We start from the raw sequence: 23,055 nt of genomic DNA, 5'->3' as shown, positions 1-23,055 counted from the left end.
ATGAGGAGCTTGAGTCGGTGCGAGCTGAGAGCGAGCGTCTCCTGTCTGAGAAGACAGACAGCCCTCAGAATCATGCAGAGGAGTTGGAGACGCTGCTCTCCACTGTAACATCACTGACTGAAGAGAGAGACCAGCTCCAGGAGATTCTGGGTGGAGTCAAGAGAGGAGAGGAACCAGCTCAAGCGAGAACTGGAGGAGAATGTGGAGATGGTGAGTTGAAGTTAAACATTCTCTAATCACATTGTTCAGAAACCATCATTATGATTTATTTTGTCCATGAATATAATTTGAAGTCTTTGAACCAGTCCATCAAAGTCGAGGAGGAGCTGAAACAGCAGCAACATCTCAACTCTGAGCAGCAGGCTGAGACAGAACAACAAACAACTCAACTTCAGCAACAAGTCAGTAATAGCTTCAACTCATCCAGGTGATGGTGTCTCCTAGTTTCTTGTTGACAGTTTCGATCATTGCATGTTGTTTCACCTTGTTCAGATACAGTAGCTAGAGGAGGAACACGCACACATGAAAGATGAGAGAGCCCAGCTTCAGAGATCTTCTGGAAAATATGGACATGGTGAAGCCTTTGTTAGTTTTAAAATATGAATTTTTATATATTAATTATTATTTTGATGTGGTCTAAAGTGAAATGTCTCCCCAGGTCATACAGGTCCAGAGGACATTAGAACAGCAGCAACATCTGAACACAGAACAGCAGGCTGAGAGAGAACAACAAGAGGCCCTACTTAAACAACAAGTAAGTCGTAGTTAAACCATATACCAGTACAAAGCTGGTGGTGTTAGGCCATTAGGGGAAATATATTTTATTTCCTTGAATGTTGTTTTGCAGGTCCAGCTTCTTGAAGAGCAGTTGAAGACGGTGAAAGATGATAGGAGCCAGGTGAATAGCAACATTCAGGACAGTATGGACATGGTGAGAGTCTGTGACTGTTCTGAACTTAGAGAAGCAGTCATAATGTGAGAGAACCAAGATCAGAATGTTTTGGTACAAGTGGTTTTGGCTTAAATTGCATTAAATGGTTCCTTTGCATTGCCCTCTAATGAAGCAGTTGAAAGAAGAATTGCAGGGCTTCAAAGAAGGACAGTCTGTTTCCTTCTGGTGTGTCTGAAGTTGCTGTGGCATTTTTCTAATTAACTTTTGCCCCCATTCCAGATGCTCAGTGATGCAAATGCAACCATCTCCATATTGACAGAACAGTTCAATAACATGGAGCGCGAAGTGTTTTACCACTAGCGAAGCAGAGGGAATTTGCTCCAGATGTATGCCAGGCTAATCCTTGTATGCCAAGGATTACAAAACACACTTTGAAGCCCTGGTCCTGAATGACTTGGCTGTATTTGAGGAGAAGAGACTGCAGCACCTGCTCATCTGTAGAGCCTAGGCACCCAGTCACTCAGTCAAGGTGGCTGAGAACAAATTTCTTGGAGTCTGGGACCAGAAGCTGAGCTGCTGGACAAGAGTCGATTACCTCCAGGTGGGTAGGCCTCACATTACTGCACCGTTTTGTCTTTAAAATGAAATGCCAGAAAATGCATTTATACTGTATGTTGTGAAACTAATTGTGTTCATGGGTTATCAAAATAATAATGTTTTGGATAAGCTTAAGGAGTGCCTGTCCACTCACTCAGCAGTGGTGTCAGAGGAGCTGAGGGTGTGAGAGAGGAGCAATGAGGAGGCTGAGTGCTCTATGCATGGTCCACTCACCTGGCTCGTCAGCTGTGGAGAGCTTCCTGGCTCGTCAGCTGTGGAGAGCTTCCCGCGGCAGAGCTGGCCCGGCGCTCTGCCGTGGCACAGGCCAACACACGGGCTCTCCAGGTAGTTAACCCCACCAATCATCTCCAGTCTTAGTTAGCACATACAGAATGTCAATTGCTTCACAGGGTTCGATCATGATTTGTGCGTCAGTGTTTTTCCTCTTGTCTTACAGGAATTGTGAGATGAGCACCGTGGTCTGCTGAAAGAGCTAGGTGTGGTCCGAGCACAGGCTGACAGTCAGCTGAAAGAAGAGCGGAGTAAGACCTTTACTCTACTGCAGATACTGGAGAATGACCCAGTCAAGACTGAAGCTGACCAGCTGAGGGACAACCAGCATCTTGCCATGTAATGTCAGCAGTTGGAGGGAGAAATCAAGGTACCATTTTAACCTGTTTTCAATCTCATGGATAATTTCCATTGTTCTTCTATCTGAACCCATGACTAGTTTACAATGTATATTTTGTGTTTGCAGGAAATGCAAATGAGAGTTGAGCACCAGATTAAAGCTGCTAATAGGGTCTCAAACCACAAACAAGCCACCCAGCTCCTACGAACTGAGCTTCAGGATGCTTGTGCACAAGTCAAGGATAGGGAGGGCTCTATCCAAATCCTCAAAGAGAGACTGACGTAGGAGTTGGAACAAGGTGGAATTTCACCCCTACGCGTTTTTGTATTTTGTGTGGGATGTGTTCAATACTGTATAAACTTTACAATACTGTTTTTTTTTCTTCTCTTGTTTGTAGGTTCTGGCCAAGAGAAGAGCATCGCCTAGTGTCTTGAGCTTGAAAAGCTGAATGCTAAAGTTGTGAAGATGGAGATGACTTCATTGTCCTCTAAACACCAAGAAGAGTAAGGCTTAATTTGTTTTAATCATGAGCTTCAATGTCATTTTAAATGTGTATTCTTCCTTTGGTTCCATCAGGTTTGTACCACTACTGAATTTGAGCAGGGCTTGTTTAAAGTATCTCTCCATGAGTCATCATTGGAGAAGATGCATGTTTATGACGTTCTGCATTTGTTTTCCCAAGGTTACTGAGGATGACCACGCTCCTGAACCACAAGGAGGACGCTCTGAGGACGCTGAAGGAGACTCTGAGAAGATCACAGCAGGAGGGAGAACAGTTATGTAAGTCTGCCCCAGACAATATTAAGAATAGAATTTGAAATGACCACAAAACAAGTGAATAGTTATGAGCCCTAATTGAGATGTTTGTTATTGCAGTCATGGGGGGAGAGGATCTGCATGCCAGACTGACAACCACCAGAGGACGTACGGTCCAAAGCAACATTCTCCTTGAAAAGAACAAACTTGAGGAAGTGAAACGGCTACAAAAGAGAATTTCTGAATTGGTGAGGTAAAGATGAATCTAAGATTACTGTAATGTTTCGAAGTTCCTTGAGATATCGTATCACTGACATTCTGCCATTTCTCTCTGTTTTCACAGCCGTGTTTCCACTCAGCAAGGAGATATTTTCAAGTGGAAGGCTTGAGCAGTTAAGCTGAAGGAGAGGAGGGACGTGGTTGAAACGCCTCCATCTGCATGTACTCATACAAAACGACGCCTTCCCATGACTTCTGAGGACCTCAACTCTCCCAAGAAGTTCCTCGACTCGCCCAAGAGAAAGTTCTTTGATGTCCGTCCAGGCTCTGAATGTCAATTAACTGTCCCAATCAGTTTTTTGATAACTCCAACCTTGGAACCGTTCAAGGTAATTACAGTCAAATTTACCTGAGTTTACCTTATATTTAAAGTTTGTATCCAGTCACCAAACAGCAGTTGGCCTTAATGAAGTTACATTTGACCAGAAGTGGTGTGTATTCCCATAACATCACATATGGAGGCTGCTGGAAGTGCAAAAGCGGGTAATTGGTGTAATGTTATCCCCTGTGTTTGTGATAAAATGGTGGTGTTATTATTAATTGGAGCACAAAAAACTTCTCTTCTGGCAGTTAATGTCACTTGTCACGTACTGGTTTAATTGAGTAAGGTACTGTATCATAGGGGTTGGTAACAAAAGTTGGATAACACTTAATCACTGATTTCTCTCTAACATTTCCTCCATCTTTGGAGTTGTAACCTATACCCAGTGTTTCCTTTGGAATTTTTGTTAAGCAAAGGTATCGGGTGTGGGTCTCTTCACTGCACTAGTCTGGGCTCAAGCCCCCTGGGATATTTGGAATGACTGAGAAGGTCACTTCTGGTGACTTTAAAGAAAGATAGTTTACTCCAAAATGCATAAAAATTTACTGATGCGTGCCACCGCACTGTAGGGAGATGAGGAGCAATTGGTGGCTATGCGCTCGTTGGCTCCAAATATACAGTACCAGTCAAACGTTTGGACACATACTGATTTAAAGGGTTTTTCTTTATTTGTACTATTTTCTACATTGTAGAATAATAGTGAAGACATCAACTATGAAATAACGAAGTAACTCCCTACATTATTTTTTTACTATATACACTGCTCAAAAAAATAAAGGGAACACTAAAATAACACATCCTAGATCTGAATGAATTAAATATTTTTATTAAATACTTTTTTCTTTACATAGTTGAATGTGCTGACAACAAAATCACACAAAAATGATCAATGGAAATCAAATTTATCAACCCATGGAGGTCTGGATTTGGAGTGACACTCAAAATTAAAGTGGAAAACTACACTACAGGCTGATCCAACTTTGATGTAATGTCCTTAAAACAAGTCAAAATGAGGCTCAGTAGTGTGTGTGGCCTCCACGTACCTGTATGACCTCCCTACAATGCCTGGGCATGCTCCGGATGAGGTGGCGGATGGTCTCCTGAGTGATCTCCTCCCAGACCTGGACTAAAGCATCCGCCAACTCCTGGACAGTCTGTGGTGCAACGTGGCGTTGGTGGATGGAGCAAAACATGATGTCCCAGATGTGCTCAATTGGATTCAGGTCTGGGGAACGGGCGGGCCAGTCCATAGCATCAATGCCTTCCTCTTGCAGGGACTGCTGACACACTCCAGCCACATGAGGCCTTGCATTAGGAGGAACCCAGGGCCAACCGCACCAGCATATGGTCTGACAAGGGGTCTGAGGATCTCATCTCGGTACCTAATGGCAGTCAGGCTACCTCTGGCGAGCACATGGATGGCTGTGCGGCCCCCCAAAGAAATGCCACCCCACACCATGACTGACCCACCACCAAACCGGTCATGCTGGAGGATGTTGCAGGCAACAGAACGTTCTCCACGGCGTCTCCAGACTCTGTCACGTCTGTCACATGTGCTCAGTGTGAATCTGCTTTCATCTGTGAAGAGCACAGGGCGCCAGTGGCGAATTTGCCAATCTTGGTGTTCTCTGGCAAATGCCAAACGTCCTGCACGGTGTTGGGCTGTAAGCACAACCCCCACCTGTGGACGTCGGCCCTCATACCACCCTCATGGAGTCTGTTTCTGACCGTTTGAGCAGACAAATGCACATTTGTGGCCTGCTGGAGGTCATTTTGCAGGGCTCTGGCAGTGCTCCTCCTGCTCCTCCTTGCACAAAGGCGGAGGTAGCGGTCCTGCTGCTGGGTTGTTGCCCTCCTACGGCCTCCTTCACGTCTCCTGATGTACTGGCCTGTCTCCTGGTAGCGCCTCCATGCTCTTGACACTACGCTGACAGACACAGCAAACCTTCTTGCCACAGCTCGCATTGATGTGCCATCCTGGATGAGCTGCACTACCTGAGCCACTTGTGTGGGTTGTAGACTCCGTCTCATGCTACCACTAGAGTGAAAGCACCGCCAGCATTCAAAAGTGCTTTTGTGCGTTTTGCCAGCAGCTCTTCTCAAGCACATCGGTCATAAACAGCGCTGTGCTTGCGAAGAGCTGCTGGCAAAACGCACAAAAGTACTGTTTGAATGAATGCTTACGAGCCTGCTGCTGCCTACCATCGCTCAGTCAGACTGCTCTATCAAATCATAGACTTAATTATATCATAATAAAACACAGAAATACGAGCCTTTGGTCATTAATATGGTCGAATCCAGAAACTATAATTTTGAAAAGAAAAAGTTTATTTCAGTGAAATACGATCCCTAAGTCTAAATATTCTTGTTACATTGAAGGTTGTGCAATGTTATGTCATAATTACATAAAATTCTGGCAAATTAGTTCGCAATGAGCCAGGCTGCCCAAACTGTTGCATATACCCTGACTCTGCGTGCAATGAACGCAAGAGAAATGACACAATTTCACCTGGTTAATATTGCCTGCTAACCTGGATTTCTTTTAGCTAAATATGCATGTTTAAAAATATGTACTTATGTGTATTGATTATAAGAAAGGCATTGGTGTTTATGGTTAGGTACAGTCGTCCAACGATTGTGCTTTTTTCGCAAATGCGCTTCTGTTAAATCATCCCCCAGCGTTGCATCAATTATATGCAATGCAGGACACGCTAGATAAACAAGTAATATCATCAATCATGTGTAGTTACAACTACTGATTGATTTTTTTTTTAATAAGGTAAGTTTAATGCTAGCTAGCAACTTAACTTGGCTTCTACTGCATTCCCCGAGCTGACACGGTGAAAATCTGTCGTTCTGCCCCTGAACAAGGCAGTTAAACCCACCGTTCCTAGGCCGTTATTGAAAATAAGAATGTGTGTTCTTAACTGACTTGCCTAGTTAAATAAAGGTATAAAATAAAGGTATAAAAAAATCTGCGCCCAAAAATACCGATTTCCGATTGTTATGAAAACTTGAAATCGGCCATTCCGATTATCGGTCGACCTCTAATGCAGAGATCATCCGTTCACCTACTCTGCGTCTCAAAGACATGGCGGTTGGGGCCAAAAATCTCACATTTGGACTCATCACACCAAAGGACAGATTTCCACCGGTCTAATGTCCATTGTGTTTCTTGTCCCAAGCAAGTCTCTTCTTATTATTGGTGTCATTTAGTAGTGATTTCTTTGCAACAATTCGACAATGATGGCCTGATTCACGCAGTCTCCTGAACAGTTGTTGAGATGTGTCTGTTACAGGAACTCTGAAGCATGTATTTGGGCTACAATTTCTGAGTCTAGTAACTCTCTAGTGAACTTATTCTCTGCAGCAGAGGTAACTCTGGGACTTCCTTTCCTGTGGTGGTCCTCTTGAGCCAGTTTCATCATAGCGCTTGATGATTTTTGCGACTGCACTTGAAGAATCTTTCAAAGTTCTTGAAATTTTCCAGATTGATTGACCTTCATGTCTTAAATTAATGATGGACTGTCATTTCTCTTTGCTTATTTGCGCTATTCTTGCCATAATATGGACTTTTACCAAATAGGGCTGTCTACTGTATACCACCCTTAGTGGTAAGTTTTTTTGGTAACTACATGTTTCCATATGTGTTATTTCATAGTTTTGATGTCTTCACTATTATTCTACAAATGTAGAAAATAGTCAAATTAAAGAAAAACCCTTGAATGAGTAGGTGTCAACTTTTGACAGGTACTTTGTTATAACTTGTCACGCTGATCTTAAAGGGACAGTGCGAGATTTTGGCAATTAAGCACTTTTTCTACTTACCCAGTTTATGGAATCCGTAAACTCATGGATACCACTTATGTCTAAGCATGCGGTTTTGGCATATATTACAAACAATATTTGGTGGCGGTGACAAAAATGAACATAGAGGAAACACTGCCATACAAGGCTTGCTTTGGTTTTGCATGGTGGTTTGTTTGCTTTGGTTTTGTTTTGGCTCATTTGGTCTTCTATTTTTACTCTTTTCAGATGCAACTGTGGATTAAAAAGGAGGAATGGTGGCCTGTCACCAAAGCAAGCTGATCTATGCAAACAGCAGTAAATGATTTACCTAAATTGCACTTATCATTCATTGTTTATCTATTTTTCAATATTCAAAGTGTTTGTTTTCATATTGTATTTGATAGCCTTATATTTTAAAATAAAGAGCAGTTTATTTTAATAAGACTCAACTTTACCTGCTCTCTATGTAATAGGACTTTCAGTTGTTCTGACAGCAGATGGCATGCTTACACCATTTAGTTTGAGAATGTTTTATTTTGACAATGATGGAGGATTTTAAACTTGGTGTCTATGCAAAGTGGTCTTGATGTTCAGTTTCTCCCATTAATAATTTTCAGACTAATGCTTTTACATTTTTAACTGTAGATTGCCGTTTTTGAGGATATTGTACATTCATGGCTCCATTGGAAGTGCTTCCTAATTTCAGAGTTTGGAGTTGTCTAAAGGGATATCTGTTACATTTTTGAAGATGGAACATCACTAGGGTAATTTAGCTATATGGCAGAATTAAACTCAGAATTATTCTAAATAACTGTATTTGCCTGTATGTTGTGCAGGTAAACAGGAGGCCTGACTCGGTCCACTTAGACTTGGGTCTCAGTAGCTGCCCCACAGCTACATTCTCTTGGTCGCTTCCTCTGCATGGCTTCACATTTCATTTAAGAGGGTGCAGAAACCACATTCTTCCTGTTCTCTCTGTTGGGATTACTGTAAGAATGGTACTAAGCCTTCAGAAGGAGTACTGGCACCATGGTAAATAACCTTTAGAGTTCTGTAGCACATCATCAAAGGTAATTTGATCACAGGTTCCCAAATGGAAGGGAATTAAGTGATGTTTTCTGACTGCCTGACAAAGTAAAGAAGACAGATCTTAAGATACACGGAATGCATTACTTAATTTGTACTCCAAGACATTCCAGTGACTGAGCCCTGCATACTTATCATGCAGTAGTTTTCTGTAACCTAATGACTGCACCAGCTAAAAAGACACGACCGATTGGGTATGAAAGTGCCACAAGACTGGTAGACTTCTGAGCTGAAGTCTCTGCATTATCTTTGAGAGTTAACAGGTTCAGGCAAGATTATTCAGTACACATGTGCTCCAAAAGTTATTTTCATTAAACATTGTGATGCCATCGAGGCTGAAATACTTTATTTACCAAAACCTCTAGCCGGAGAGGAGTAGTGGTTTTCATTATTTCACAAATATCAACATACAGTAACTGTCAAATCTGGAAATGGAAGAGCTGAAGTCTGCACTCAGATTATCAACAAAATACACTTTCCCCAAGCTTCTCTTGGACACCTAACTCATTAATAGTATTATTAAGACTTGGTATCTTTTGATACTTTTGTTCCAAGGATATCACAATATTGATGGTAAATAGGTTTGCCAGTTTTCTACAGGGCTTTTCTTATGTAGGCAATACAAGAAGAAGATGGAACACAATTGGTCAGAAAAAGAACAAAGTCCTTGTGAAGAAGTTCAAGAATAAAGGGAGACCTTCTTAAAAGGGAATTACAGTCTCAATACTGAACCAGTCATTCCTCAAGCACAAGTTGTCGGAGTAGCCCTCATTGCAATTAAAGTAAGCAAAAGTGTCAAAGTTTGAACCTCTCCCGGCAGCCCACCTAATTGCTGAGGTGGCTTGTTTCATCTAATAGTATTATTTGTATATTTCCATAATGTGTTACAGTGGGAATCATCCAGGACAGGTCTTTCCCTTGTTCAATTATTCAGGGCTCAGTCACAGACAGTCATTAAAGTTTCATGGGAGGCAATTTGGAGGCAGTGCTGGTTGCTTTAGAAAACAAAAAGCCCTCTCTGCCTTTGGAAGTGCATGTTGTGAACTTGTGACAGAGGTAAAATGAAATTCATAATTACATTTGTGGACTATTATTGACCCAGAAACTAAAAGGTGGAATTGTATGGTGACCAAATGTATTTGATTAGGTATGTCACTCAAAGTTCTTCTCAAATATAGCAAGTTTTTTAAGTTAACTAATTTGCTGTATGAGACTGAGGAACACATCCACAAAATAGTCAGGAGTTCTCAAGACAACATTTAATACTGATGCACACAAATAGATGCTCCAAAAAGTTTGTTTCCTTATAATTGTCAGATTTAGAAATGTATTCTTGCCAGTGCTTAAAAACTAAGAGGTAACATGCACACTTAGAAATAACACTTGTTTTGGGAAATACTAATATTACAAACATATTACTTTGATCATTCTGCATGCCTTGAATCCTCTTAACAGCAAAATCACATGCCCACATAAATATCCTTGAGTAGAAAATGGGTCATGTAAGATTTTTTTAGGGAGGTAATTAAAACTTTGAGTGTATGTGGCTTGACATGGGATAATACATACACAACAGCAGCTTACTGTAATACTTTGCTGGTAAAGATTAGGTTGGAAAATATCTGAATCTTCTAAATAAAAATTTGTTTTTAGAGATTACAAATATTTTACAAATAAAACGCAGTGCTCTAAATTGCTGACAGAAATCTTACCGAGATGGGAAAGGAAGTAAAAATGACATTCTTTCTCAATCAAGGACAGTTAAGTTGTTCAGTAGAATTGCAACAGCAATATTCAAACATGCACAGGCCAGGGACAGTGCATGACAGGCAGTCCTGGGCAGGCCAGTTTCTCTCATGAATTCACTGTTAAAGATGTTTGAAAATGTTTTGTAGGAGGACCATCATACTACATTTTCTTCTCTATTAAAGTCTGAATAAAAGTCAAGTCTGAATATGTTTATTCACATTTACTCCTACAATAGGTCTTGATATTGTTCCTTTAAGGCATGTTTTCACGTCAGTGGCTATTTTAAGGATTTTAGGCTTGCTCTATTCTTAGCGCCAACTCACACTGGTAGCATGACTACTTGCAGTGTTTTAATTTCCAATTGTCAGGGTATAAATATTCCATTTGCTCTGGGCTCCATTCCCAGAATAAGATGTGAATACATGAGCTGAATTAGACTTTTTAAAACCCTGTTTACCAAAATAAACTAAATGAACTAAAATGTGTTGGTTATTTGTCCCTTAAATTTTTATTACGTAAGTAAGTATTTAATGTTCCGAATGTGGTTATATGCAGGTGTAAAATGTGGATTTTGGACATTGCATTGTGATGGAACTCCATTCCTGGTTAATCCTCCAATGTAACAACTCTCTTTGGTCAACAGTCTATAACTTACTTTCTGCATTCATAAAACGCATGATGGCATCACAGTGTTATCCCTTGGGCTGTGCTGCCTGCCTAATGACTGAATTGGCTTGATTGGTGCCAACTGCAGTGTATTAGTGATGTGAGCTAAAGTGTACATTTTTGTAGTTAGTGTGGTCACTAAAAGGGCCACACCAGAAATGACTGAGCTTGAGTCAAAGTCCCATTAAGAGGTCATGAGGCAGCGTTTGTTTATTCATGACACATTTAAGTGAGTAAGTGCAAAGTGCAACAATGGCTGAGTAGTGGCCAAAAGTATGTGGACCCCCTTCAAATTGGTAGATGTGGCTATTTCAGCCACACTTGCTGACTGACAGGTGTATGAAATCGATCACACAGCCATGCAATCTCAGCTAGAGCTGCCCCGGTCAACTGTAAGTGCTGTTATTGTGAAGTGGAAACATCTAGGAGCAACAATGGCTCAGTCACAAAGTGGTAGGCCATACAAGCTCACAGAACGGGACTGCTGAGTACTGAAGCATGTAAAAATCATCTCAGTTGCAACACTCACTACCGTGTTCCAAACTGCCTCTGAAAGCAATGTCAGCACAACAACTGTTCGTTGTGCTGACATTGCAAGTCTACCAGTCTTATGGCACTTTCAAACCCATGAAATGGGTTTCCACGGCCGAGCAGCCGCACACAAGCCTAAGATCACCATGCGCAACGACAAGCGTCGGCTGGAGTAGTGTAACGCTCCCTCCGACGTTGGACTCAGAAGCAGTGGAAACGTGGTCTCTGGAGTGATCAATCACGCTTCACCATCTGGCAGTCTGACAGACGAATCTGGGTTTGGCGGCTGGCAGGAGAAAGCTACCTTCCCCAATGCATTGTGCCAACTGTAAACCTTGGTGGAGGAGAAGTAATGGTCTGGAGCTGTTTTTCATGGTTTGGGCTAGGCCCCTTGTGTTCCAGTGAAGGGAAATCTTAACGCTACAGCATACAATGACATTCTAGATGATTTTGTGCTTCCAACTTTGTGGCCACAGCTTAGGGAAGGCCCTTTTCTTTTTCATCATGACAATGCCCCATGCACAACGCGAGACCCATACAGAAATGGTTTGTCAAGATTGGTGTGGAAGAACTTGACTGGCCTGCACAGAGCCCTAACCTCAACCCCATCGAACACCTTTGGGATGAATTGGAACACCGGCTGCGAGCCAGGCCTAATCGCCCAACATCAGTGCGCAACCTCACGAATGCTCTTCTGGCTGAATGGAAGCAAGGCCCCACAGCAATGTTCCAGCATCTAGTGGAAAGCCTTCCCAGAAGAGTGGAGGCTGTTATCGCAGCAAAGGGCGGCCCAACTCCATATTAATGCCATTGATTTTGGAATGAGATGTTAGACAAGAAGGTGTCCGCATACTTTTGGTCATGTAGTGTATCTTTACTGTGCCTCTATGCCTTTTATTTCCTGCATGGTTTAAATGATGAATGGAACGGAATAAACGGCAGAACATATTGCATATGAAGAGAATTTCTACTGAAATTACTAGTGTAGCCTACACCTGATGCCTTTATTTCTTGATATATGGGCTAGATGCTTTTAGCCTTGGCTTTAAGTTTAAGCCTGCAACCTTATATACTTGCTGAAATCAATAAATAATCAGCAACGTTATGTTATTGTGTAGTAAGTAGCCTTACAGTTCATTGTTCAGACATAAAACATGGTCTATTCATTTTGTGTATATTCATCCATCCATTTGATGGCAACTGCTGGCACGCGTTATGGCCAGGAGAGGGCATCCTTAATAGCCTTGTCTGGCGAGGCTGAGCGCACTGGCAGTCGACAGAACTGTATAATTGTATGTATTTCTCTCATCAGGACCAGTTGCGACTAGACTATGGAGCGAAAACCTTTGCCAGTGATCTGCTTGGCTAAATCCCACCAACAAAAGCTTTAACTGGCGCTTGCTGACTGGATTACACGCTTGCTGCTCGGAATATCAGCGTATTTTGTTAGTTGATAGGCTATTAATTTGGCGTTTCTTGAGTTAAGTCACACATAGGCCTAAACTTATTTTCAAAGTGTATTTTTCCATGGGTGGAATTCTGTTTATGGGCTTTTTACATCATCATCTGTTAGAGTACAACGCTTTGCTTTGCTTATGTAATTGGAGTCGTGGTATGCAACTGCTATAAGGATACGAGCGCTAAATAAGGCTACTCCATACTTACAAGACTTTTGATCACAGCGGCAGGTGTGCACAGTGCAGTGCCTTTGGCTGTGGAGCAAATTGGCTGCACTGACTTCGTTGCATTGGTTAGTTGAGCAGTGTTGGTTATTTGTCCAACCAAATGAGGACTGCGCGTGACATGCGGGCTTTGGAGTCAAGCATCAGAAGGCTCTAACCTGTGGAAAGAAGCCGACAGCACGCAGACATGGGTATGTTGAAGACAATATGAAAGAATGTGTTCCATTTGCCCATATACATTGTGCTCATGTTAGGCAAGACAACAGCTCAGAGACGAAGGAATCACGTCATTGATTACATGATTGTGTCATAACCCATGTGTTATGTATTTCCTATGCTACTGGAATATATTGATAGGCCTATAATTTCTTCACAAAATAGAGAAAATCCCTAGAGGCATAATGCCATGCAGACCCTCACACATTGAACGGAACACCATTATCAATCTGCCGCATGCCAATACGAATGTGCCTCTGGGGTAGGCTAGGGTAGCAGCCTTTATGAAATTAGCCTACCAGGCAGACAGCAGGTTAGAAACGATCTTGTATCTCAAATGTCTTGCTATTAAGTTATAGCTTTTATAACTTTATTCCTTGTCTCGAGATGGTAACCAGAGCGAGGACAGACTATGGTCACTACACATAATACAGCTTTTATATATAATACCCTAGATAAATCGTTTTCACTTTGATCAACAGGTTTGCTATGTTTTTGGTTTTATCAGTGTCTGCCTTCATTGGATGATGTTTTGACACTGTTCTCCTGAGCATAATGCCCCAGCTAACAAATCTAGGAAGATATATCGTTTTTGTAATGTTACCCATAATGTTCCTCTAATGCATGAGTGTCCAGTTTTCCTTTTAGTTAGGGGAACATTCTATCTATGTTAGCAAAAACCTTCTGAGATTGTTTTGGTTGGTTCCCTTAATGTATGAGTGTCCAGTGTTCCTGTTAGAGGAACATTCTATCTATGTTAGCAAAAACCTGACATTTTTTGTTGTTGCATGTTTTGCTATTAAATTTAGAACATTTCACCAACCAAACATACACAGACCATGGTTGCCATGTTCCCAGAATATAAGATATACATTTTCTAGACACGTTTCTTGGGAAGTTGGAAGAACATTCATGTGTCCAGTTTTCTGAGGGTTGGGAGAATAGTCTATCAATGTCCCACCAAACATGGTTGTCATGTTCTCAGAATGTACAATTTAAATGTTCTCAACACGTTTCATAGGAACGTTGCATCAGTCGATAGGAAGTAGCCTAATGGTCCCAAATAAATGACCACCCCATACATATCATGCATTGTTACTGTTGCCAAGGCCATGATTGGTGAATCACTGATCCATTCATAGCTCGTTTTGTCTGTTGGCAAGGTTAGGGATACTCACACACAGTGCTTTTAACATAGTGTTTTCAACTTAGATATTTGACACACAATTACATTGTGCATGATCATTTATAGAGCAAATATTATTCTACATGTTGTCACCTAGGATTTGAACTCACAATCTCTTGGTTTACAGCATTCAGATCTTCCTGCTACGCTACTATGTCTATGTCATTTATCAGTTAATTTGACTATACTCTCTCATCATTGATTTGATTGACTTATTTCAACAATTAAGCGCTTTCTGTATTGTTATCTATTGTTGGTGGGGAACATTAAGCTGATTTAATGATACTCCTCAATCACTATGATCAATACAAGTTTTCTTGAGGGTACTTTTAACAGAGCTGAGATTTACTTTTAACAGAGCTGAGATTTACTTAATTCTATTATTTACACATATCAAGTTGTTTCACATCTACACAAGTGCTTAGGGAGTAGGGGTTAGGGTTTATTCTGGTTAGGGTCTAACTATACGGGTCCAATAAGCACATACCCTAGAGATATCCCTTATTGAGACAGTTGTTAGGGTGTTTGTCATTGGTGCTGGTGGCCTGGGTTCAAGACCTGCTAGGGGAGTCACCCTACACTCAGATTCTTAGCAATATATGCTAATAATGTCATTATTTGGCAACAGTTACAACACACTTATCTGATCTAATTCAAATTTGTTTCTCATTGAAAGATGGGAATCGGTAGAATTCTAGATAGCTGAGCATCTCAAAGAGAACTCTATCTTCTTTTTGAAATCCACACCACACATACTATGTAGAACTAACGCGTGTCTCTCATTAGGAATCACATCAGCTCTCCTCATTGCATTTCCAGTGGCATGTATTAATGGATGCCAAGGGAAGCCAGGCTTCCCCCAAAAATGTACCAAGAAAAAAATGAACAAACTGATTTATTATTTAGTCTCTCTGTGTTTCATAAATTTCCTTCAATTCACAAGTGGCTGAATGTATCTCACCAGAGAAAGCATCTGAGCAAATGAAACAGCCCCCCTCTGTCTCAGTATGTGTAGCGTATGTATCTGATGCTGTTTGGTCAAAAAGAGAATGCCATTATTGCCGCGAGTAGCATTGACTGCAAGGGAAGCCAGCGACCATTTGGCCTCCCTTGATAAAAAATAAAAATAATAATAGCCAATCAGTGTTGAGATAAACTGGGTGAGCTCAGCTGTGAATGGTCCTGGTGCACCAAAACAAGTGTCAAGGAAAGACAGTTTGTATTTGGCTTCAGACCAATCACATCAAAAGCCAAACGTCATTGACAGAACAAAAATTTGAATTGTTACATCTCGTGGTGTTGTTGTCCTCCGGTGGCTAGCTAGCTAGCTAAAATTGTCTCTTTCCTAAGTCAGCCATGGATGGAGATAGGGATTTAGTCTGAGCAATTATTATAATTACGATTCTGATCCAACTATAAATTCGACATGTAGCTAGATGTAGTATGCTAATGTTAATTAGATGGCCTGGGGTATCATTGCCCATGAAAGGAAGTTAGGCTAGCAAACAAGCATTTTAGCTAGGTAGCCTAGGACAACATAAAACTAGAATTGTGTACTATAGCTTGTTTCCGGTCACAGGTTCAGGAATGGCTGAAAAAAAATCACCAAATGTATCTACAATGAACCCTACAAATAGCACTGTTGTGAGCCATAGTCAATCAATCAACCAAAAAACTGTACTTTTAGTAAAAATATATCTTTAACCTAGAATCTGTTGATACTATGTAACTAGACCAGTTCAGAATGTATGTGAAACATCACAGAACAGTTGAAAAATATGGCACATGGAAATCATAAACAGGCGGTTTATGGAGATAGGCGGGATGGACTGAGAGTAGCTGAGGGGTGTGTTTAAAAGTTCATGTTGTATAATAGTTATGGCTGAAAACATGATGTATATTGTATAAGTACTATCTATCCAGATGTAATGTATATCAAAAAATCAAATTACTTTATTCTTGCTATGTAACTACTGTAAAAAAATATATAAAAAAACATGTACAGTATGTAAATGTGTGTAGAATGTTCAAACAAGGTACTTTTTTTTACTTTGAAAGGCCCCAAAAATAATAATAATAATAGTAATACAAAATATAAAACCATTTAGACAAAATGAAAGAAGAGGATGGCATCGGCGTTTTTCTACAAGTAGGGAGAGTCAACATGTTTTTTCTACACACACGCACATGCAGGCACACACACACACAGAAATCAGTACCATGGACAGCCAACATCATACACTGCTCAAAAAAATAAAGGGAACACTAAAATAACACATCCTAGATCTGAATGAATGAAATATTCTTATTAAATACTTTTTTCTTTACATAGTTGAATGTGCTGACAACAAAATCACACAAATTATCAATGGAAATCAAATGTATCAACCCATGGAGGTCTGGATTTGGAGTCACGCTCAAAATTAAAGTGGAAAACCACACTACAGGCTGATCCAACTTTGATGTAATGTCCTTAAAAGAAGTCAAAATGAGGCTCAGTAGTGTGTGTGGCCTCCACGTGCCTGTATGACCTCACTACAACACCTGGGCATGCTCCTGATGAGGTGGCGGATGGTCTCCTGAGGGATCTCCTCCCAGACCTGGACTAAAGCATCCGCCAACTCCTGGACAGTCTGTGGTGCAACAGTCTGTTGGTGCGACAGTCTGTTGGTGGATGGAGCGAGACATGATGTCCCAGCTGTGCTCAATTGGATTCAGGTCTGGGGAACGGGCGGGCCAGTCCATAGCATCAATGCCTTCCTCTTGCAGGGACTGCTGACACACTCCAGCCACATATGGTCTCACAAGGGTTCTGAGGATCTCATCTCGGTACCTAATGGCAGTCAGGCTACCTCTGGCGAGCACATGGAGGCCCCCCAAAGAAATGCCACCCCACACCATGACTGACCCACCGCCAAACCGGTCATGCTGGAGGATGTTGCAGGCAGCAGAACGTTCTCCACGGCGTCTCCAGACTCTGTCACGTCTGTCACATGTGCTCAGTGTGAACCTGCTTTCATCTGTGAAGAGCACAGGGTGCCAGTGGCGAATTTGCCAATCTTGGTGTTCTCTGGCAAATGCCAAACGTCCTGCACGGTGTTGGGCTGTAAGCACAACCCCCACCTGTGGACGCCGGGGCCTCATACCACCCTCATGGAGTCTGTTTCTGACCGTTTGAGCAGACACATGCACATTTGTGGCCTGCTGGAGGTCATTTTGCAGGGCTCTGGCAGTGCTCCTCCTGCTCCTCCTTGCACAAAGGCGGAGGTAGCGGTCCTGCTGCTGGGTTGTTGCCCTCCTACGGCCTCCTCCACATCTCCTGATGTACTGGCCTGTCTCCTGGTAGCGCCTCCATGCTCTGGACACTACGCTGACAGACAGAGCAAACCTTCTTGCCACAGCTCGCATTGATGTGCCATCCTGGATGAGCTGCACTACCTGAGCCACTTGTGTGGGTTGTAGACTCCGTCTCAAGCTACCACTAGAGTGAAAGCACCGCCAGCATTCAAAAGTGACCAAAACATCAGCCAGGAAGCATAGGAACTGAGAACCACTCCTTTATTGGGGGTGTCTTGCTAATTGCCTATAATTTCCACTTGTTGTCTATTCCATTTGCACAACAGCATGTGACATTTATTGTCAATCAGTGTTGCTTCCTAAGTGGACAGTTTGATTTCACAGAAGTGTGATTGACTTGGAGTGACATTGTGTTGTTTAAGTGTTCCCTTTATTTTTTTGAGCAGTGTATTTATCTTACGTTGATTGGACACTAAATTGTTTTTGGTATCTTTTAGTTGTCGCTGTTTTAGACTAAGCATAGGTGATTAGATGATGTTGCAATGGTGCTGAAATAGTGGAGGCAGCTCCTGTTTTCTTTGCAACTTGCGGTAACTCTCCGTGGTTCTAAATAAATAGTTGTTTAGTTGTCTGAAAATGTTGGAAACATTACCTTGCTTGACCATGCTGTAGGTCATGTAACTGTTTGTTCAATGCAATATGTTTTATGCACTTGGGACAAATCACAGACATCACAATATGTTAAAGGGGGCAATCTGCAGTTGAACATCCATTCTTGAACTTGTAAATGCATGATATAGATGGTATGTGGTGTGGATGTCAAGAAGACAATGGAAAGATGCTCAGCTATATAGAATTAATAAATATTGATCATTCATGAAAGGTAGTGGAAATGTGGTCATAATTCGTGCTCAAGGGGTAATCCTACATATTCCAATCTTTCAACGAGACACTCATTTGAAATAGATCAGATGAGTGTGTTGTAACTGTTGCCAAATAATGACATTAATATAAATTGCTAAGAATGTGACATTAAGAGGATTCCCCTACCGGATCTCAATCCCAGGCTATCAGCACCAATGACGAGCTCCCTAACCACTCTCCCAATAAGGGATATCTCTAGTGCATGTGCTTATTGGGCTAGTATAGTTAGGCCCTGTCCAGAGGAAACCCTAACGCAGGTGTTCGCAAACGATATTTGAAAATTCTTGCGACCCCAACCATGTTATTAACAGCCAATGTTTACTTTTTTAATTGGGGCTATCGCAGTCAATTGCAAAACAGTATTTCTGATTGTATTCTGAACTCACCATCATATACTTTTAATGTGGGGCTATGACAATCAATTGCAAATTAGTCTGACATATTTATCTTATCTTACCACCACTAATGAGATGGGTGTGCTTGATGCATGTTGCGTCGGAGCTTCTCAAAGTCAGGAGGCGTGGTCGACATTCAACCTGGATCTATATTTATTTTTTATGCAGACGAGAGCACTGAATGAGCATTCCATAAGTTTTAATGCTTGGAGGGAAACGGCACAGTATTCTCTTTGAGTCAGGAACCAAAGCTGTTCCGTAGTGACCCGTGAATGGGTTGTCTGCAGCATTCAGTCACATGACAGCTCGATCAGCTGTTCGATTTCACTTACCAGCATGTCAACTGAGCCAGGATTCCAGTCAGGTGGATTTAGCTGATTCGGTCACTCATCTGTAGAATGTGTTGGTATTTCCCCTGCATGCTTGGGTTCAGTTTGTTGAGTTTCCCAAATATGTCTGTTACCTAGGCAAGGAGACACATTTCTTTTCATTACACAGAAAGTCTACTAAGACTGTTTTTTTTACATCCATTGCGGATGACAACAGCTCCTCTCAATTTGAAAAATATTTCCAACACTCCCCCTCTCGGTGTGAAAATAGAACATCTGATCCCATATCTCCACATAGTTTTGCGAACAGGCGTGTGCAATGTAGTTTACAATCAAAGTTACGTTCTGAATATCTCAGAGTTTTGCACTCAGCTCTTTTTCCACCCGTTTCTCTCGGTGTATCCATTATAGATAAGTGGGTGTAACATACATACATACATGCGTCCATATGGCAGAGGGAGACACATTCATAACTAGAGTGCAGAGGACTGCCAGCCGTCCCGTGATAGATGGAGTTTTTGAGTCGTTCAGTCAGTTGCCTTTTGATTACTAGCTATAGCATCAATTCTTAGTTTCACAGGGTTATCTGACAAAGGTTTTGATGTGAGTTCCTGTGCCTCTACCTCCCCATACATTGTTTTCATAATATCAATTGCAGCTGATAATATCAAAGTCTCTGTAATAGTGTGTGGTTTCATAGCTTAGTCATTCACCAAATGATTGAAGTGCAGCCTTTTCCCACAATCTAAGGGCATTCTCTGGTTGAATTTTAACTTATTAGGCTTGTCAGTTAAGAACAAATTGTTATTTACAATGACAGCCTATGAACAGTGGGTTAACTGCCTTGTTTAGGGGCAGAACGACAGATTTTTACCTTGTCAGCTCAGGGATTCGATCAAGAAACCTTTCGGTTACTGGCCCAACGCTCTAACCACTAGGCTAACTGCCACCCTGGCCGCCACAATCACCCGACCTCAACCTATTTGAGATGGTTTGGGATGAGTTGGACCGCAGAGTGAAGGAAAAGCAGCCAGATTTGAATAATTTAGATTTTTAAGGTTAACCACATTACAATGATTTTGAGAGACAAAGACCATATTATTTTTTTAAAGTAAAGATTTTTAACCAGGATTTTGGAAATGCTCCCGCAATCCCATTTTAATATCAGGTGACCCCACATGGGATCGCGACTCCTAGTTTGGGAACCGCTGCCCTAACCCCTCCTCCCATAGGCACTTGTGTATATCTGAAACAACTTGATAGGTGTAAGCAATAGGGTGAATGTGCTGAGTAAATCTCAGCTCTGTTAAAAGTACACTCAAGAAAATATTTTATTCATGAGTATCATTAAAACAGGTTAACATGCCCCACCGACATCAGACAACAATATAGAAAGCTTTTAAATAGCTGAAATAAGTAAATAAAATCATTGAAGTGAGAATAATCAGAGTAATTTATACAGTACCTTACACAGGCATGGTGGTATAGCAGGACTCAGGAAGATCGAAGTAATGTGAACCGAGAGGTTGTGAGTTCAAATTCCAGGTGAGGACATGTTGAATAATAATTTCGGATTAATTGAACGCGCACAATGTTATCATGTGTGTCAAATATGTCAATTGAAAACACTGTATCTTAAAAGCATTGTGTGTGAGTATCCCTAACATTGCCAAGAGACAAAGAACTATGAGTGGTTCACCAATCAGGGCCTTGATGGGCTTGGTAACATGACATGATGTATAATGATCTTTTTTGGACACATTTTTGCAACGTTCCCATGAAACTTGTCTAGAACATGAATATCTTATGTTCTGAGAACATGGCAACCATGTTCTGTGTATGTTTGGTGGGATATTGACGGAATATTCTCCTAACCCTCAGAAAACTGGACACAAATGTTTTTGCAACGTTCCCATGAAACTTGTGTAGAACATGAATATCTTATGTTCTGAGAACATGGTAACCACGTTCTTGGTAAGTTATATTTGACATTAAGAGACATTGGTCTCTTGGAAACATCACAGGAACATTTCTATGAAAACGTTAGTTCATGACCAAATTAGACTCTAAAGGGAACGTTGTGGGTAAAAAAAAATCCAGGGCATTGTGTTACATAGAGACAGAGAAATGAACGGGGCAAGAGAATCATGGGCTGATTCTTATGGCTTTTTCTGTAGAATTGCCAACCAGAAACATAGCCTAGCCTACCACTGACTCTTTAGTCTTTTTCTGTAGAATTGCCAACCAGAAACATAGCCTAGCCTACCACTGACTCTTTAGTCTTTTTCTGTCTCAGTTTTTATTTGCATTTATGCATACATCGTTCACAGTCCCACAACTGGGCTGCCCAATTGTTTTTCAGATACCTCTCTTGCCCCATGATATAGTACTCCACTAAATGTCCAATTACTGCAATGAAAGTATTATGATATGTGAGACGGAAGTTCACCACTTTTATAACAGCTTTTATGCCACATAGACTTCTTGTGCCTTGAGCTCACATGCATGGGTCACTAATAGATTTTCTCAAATTACAAATCCCCATCAATTCTCTTTTAATTTACAAATATTACTGCTTGGCCATTTTAATAGTAGTTCATTCCAAAAAAAAACTCAAGAGCATGATTCCTTTATAGCTGCTAGACCTCTTGAACTACTAACCTTCAATATTACCTCACATTACTCTCAATATCACCCACAGGAATACAACATTGATGGATGTGATTGCTAATTAATCTATAAAAGCACACCAGCAGCTGAACTATTGCAGCATGCAGCTTTTGTATTTATACTGAACAAAAATATAAATGCAACATGCAACCATTTCAAAGATTTTGCTGAGTTTACAGTTCATATAAGGAAATCAGTCAATTTAAATAAATTCATTAGGCCCTAATCTATGAATTTCACATGACTGGAAATACAGATATGCATCTGTTGGTCACATATACCTTTTTAAATAGGTAGGGGTGTGGATCAGAAAACCAGTCAGTATCTGTCGTGACCACCATTTGCCTCATGAAGCGGGACACATCCTTCCCATCCTCGCGTAGAGTTGATCAGGCTGTTGATTGTGGCATGTGGAATGTTGTCTCACTCCTCCTGAATGGCTGTGTGAAGTTGTCGGATATTGGCGGGAACTGGAGAATGCTGTCGTACCTGTCTATCCAGATCATCCCAAACTTGCTCAATGGGTGACATGGCTGGAAAGTATGCAGGCCATGGAAGAACTGGGACATTTTCAGCTTCCAGGAATTGTGTACAGATCCTTACGACATGGGCCGAAACATGAGGTGATGTGGCGGATGAATGGCACGACAATGGGCCTCGGGATCTTGTCACGGTATCTCTGTGCATTCATATTGCCATCGATAAATGCAATTGTGTTCTCTGTCCCTAGTTTATGCCTGCCCATACCTTAACCCCACCGTCACCATGGGGCACTCTGTTCACAACGTTGACATCAGCAAACCGCTCACCCACTTGACACCATACACGTGGTCTGCGGTTGTGAGGCCGGTTGAACGTACTACAAAATTCTCTGAAGCAGGTTGGAAGCAGCTTATGGTAGAGACTTTAACATTATATCCTCTGACAACAGCTCTGGTGGACATTCCTGCAGTCAGCATGCCAATTGAACACTTGTGTGACACTTGTGTGACAAAAATGCACATTTTAGAGTGGCCTTTAATTGCCCCCAGCGCAAGGTGCAGCTGTGTAATGATCAT

The 23,055-nt window shown here is 41.5% G+C and overlaps 1 protein-coding gene and 1 long non-coding RNA gene across 7 annotated transcripts in view; both read left to right on the top strand.

Annotated features, from left to right (window-relative positions):
• On the top strand, positions 1 to 10,571 carry LOC110525622. 6 transcript variants are annotated; one of them, XR_005052049.1, is made up of 14 exons: positions 1 to 210; positions 306 to 401; positions 493 to 574; positions 659 to 754; positions 848 to 898; positions 1,172 to 1,493; positions 1,620 to 1,834; positions 1,947 to 2,150; positions 2,247 to 2,418; positions 2,518 to 2,623; positions 2,803 to 2,900; positions 2,997 to 3,124; positions 3,220 to 3,484; positions 7,513 to 10,571. It is a non-coding gene; the product is annotated as an uncharacterized LOC110525622 (long non-coding RNA). The 6 variants fall into 6 exon arrangements; XR_002473787.2 differs by having other exon boundaries at positions 848 to 931; positions 1,651 to 1,834; XR_005052047.1 differs by having other exon boundaries at positions 848 to 931; positions 1,648 to 1,834.
• A 2,057-nt stretch (positions 10,572 to 12,628) lies between these two features.
• The window catches only part of LOC110525621 (leucine-rich repeat transmembrane neuronal protein 4-like), a 69,138-nt gene continuing 58,711 nt past the window's right edge, over positions 12,629 to 23,055 (top strand). Inside the window, exon 1 of the mRNA XM_021605905.2 lies at positions 12,629 to 13,171. Coding sequence (XP_021461580.1) covers positions 13,168 to 13,171 — 4 coding nt within the window. The 5' untranslated portion in view covers positions 12,629 to 13,167. The remainder of the gene's footprint in view (positions 13,172 to 23,055) is intronic.

The sequence above is a fragment of the Oncorhynchus mykiss genome, chromosome 6, assembly GCF_013265735.2.
Source record: "Oncorhynchus mykiss isolate Arlee chromosome 6, USDA_OmykA_1.1, whole genome shotgun sequence".
NCBI classification, from domain to species: domain Eukaryota; kingdom Metazoa; phylum Chordata; class Actinopteri; order Salmoniformes; family Salmonidae; genus Oncorhynchus; species Oncorhynchus mykiss.
Note: the sequence above shows the minus strand (reverse complement) of the source record. Positions and strands in the feature narration are given on the sequence as shown.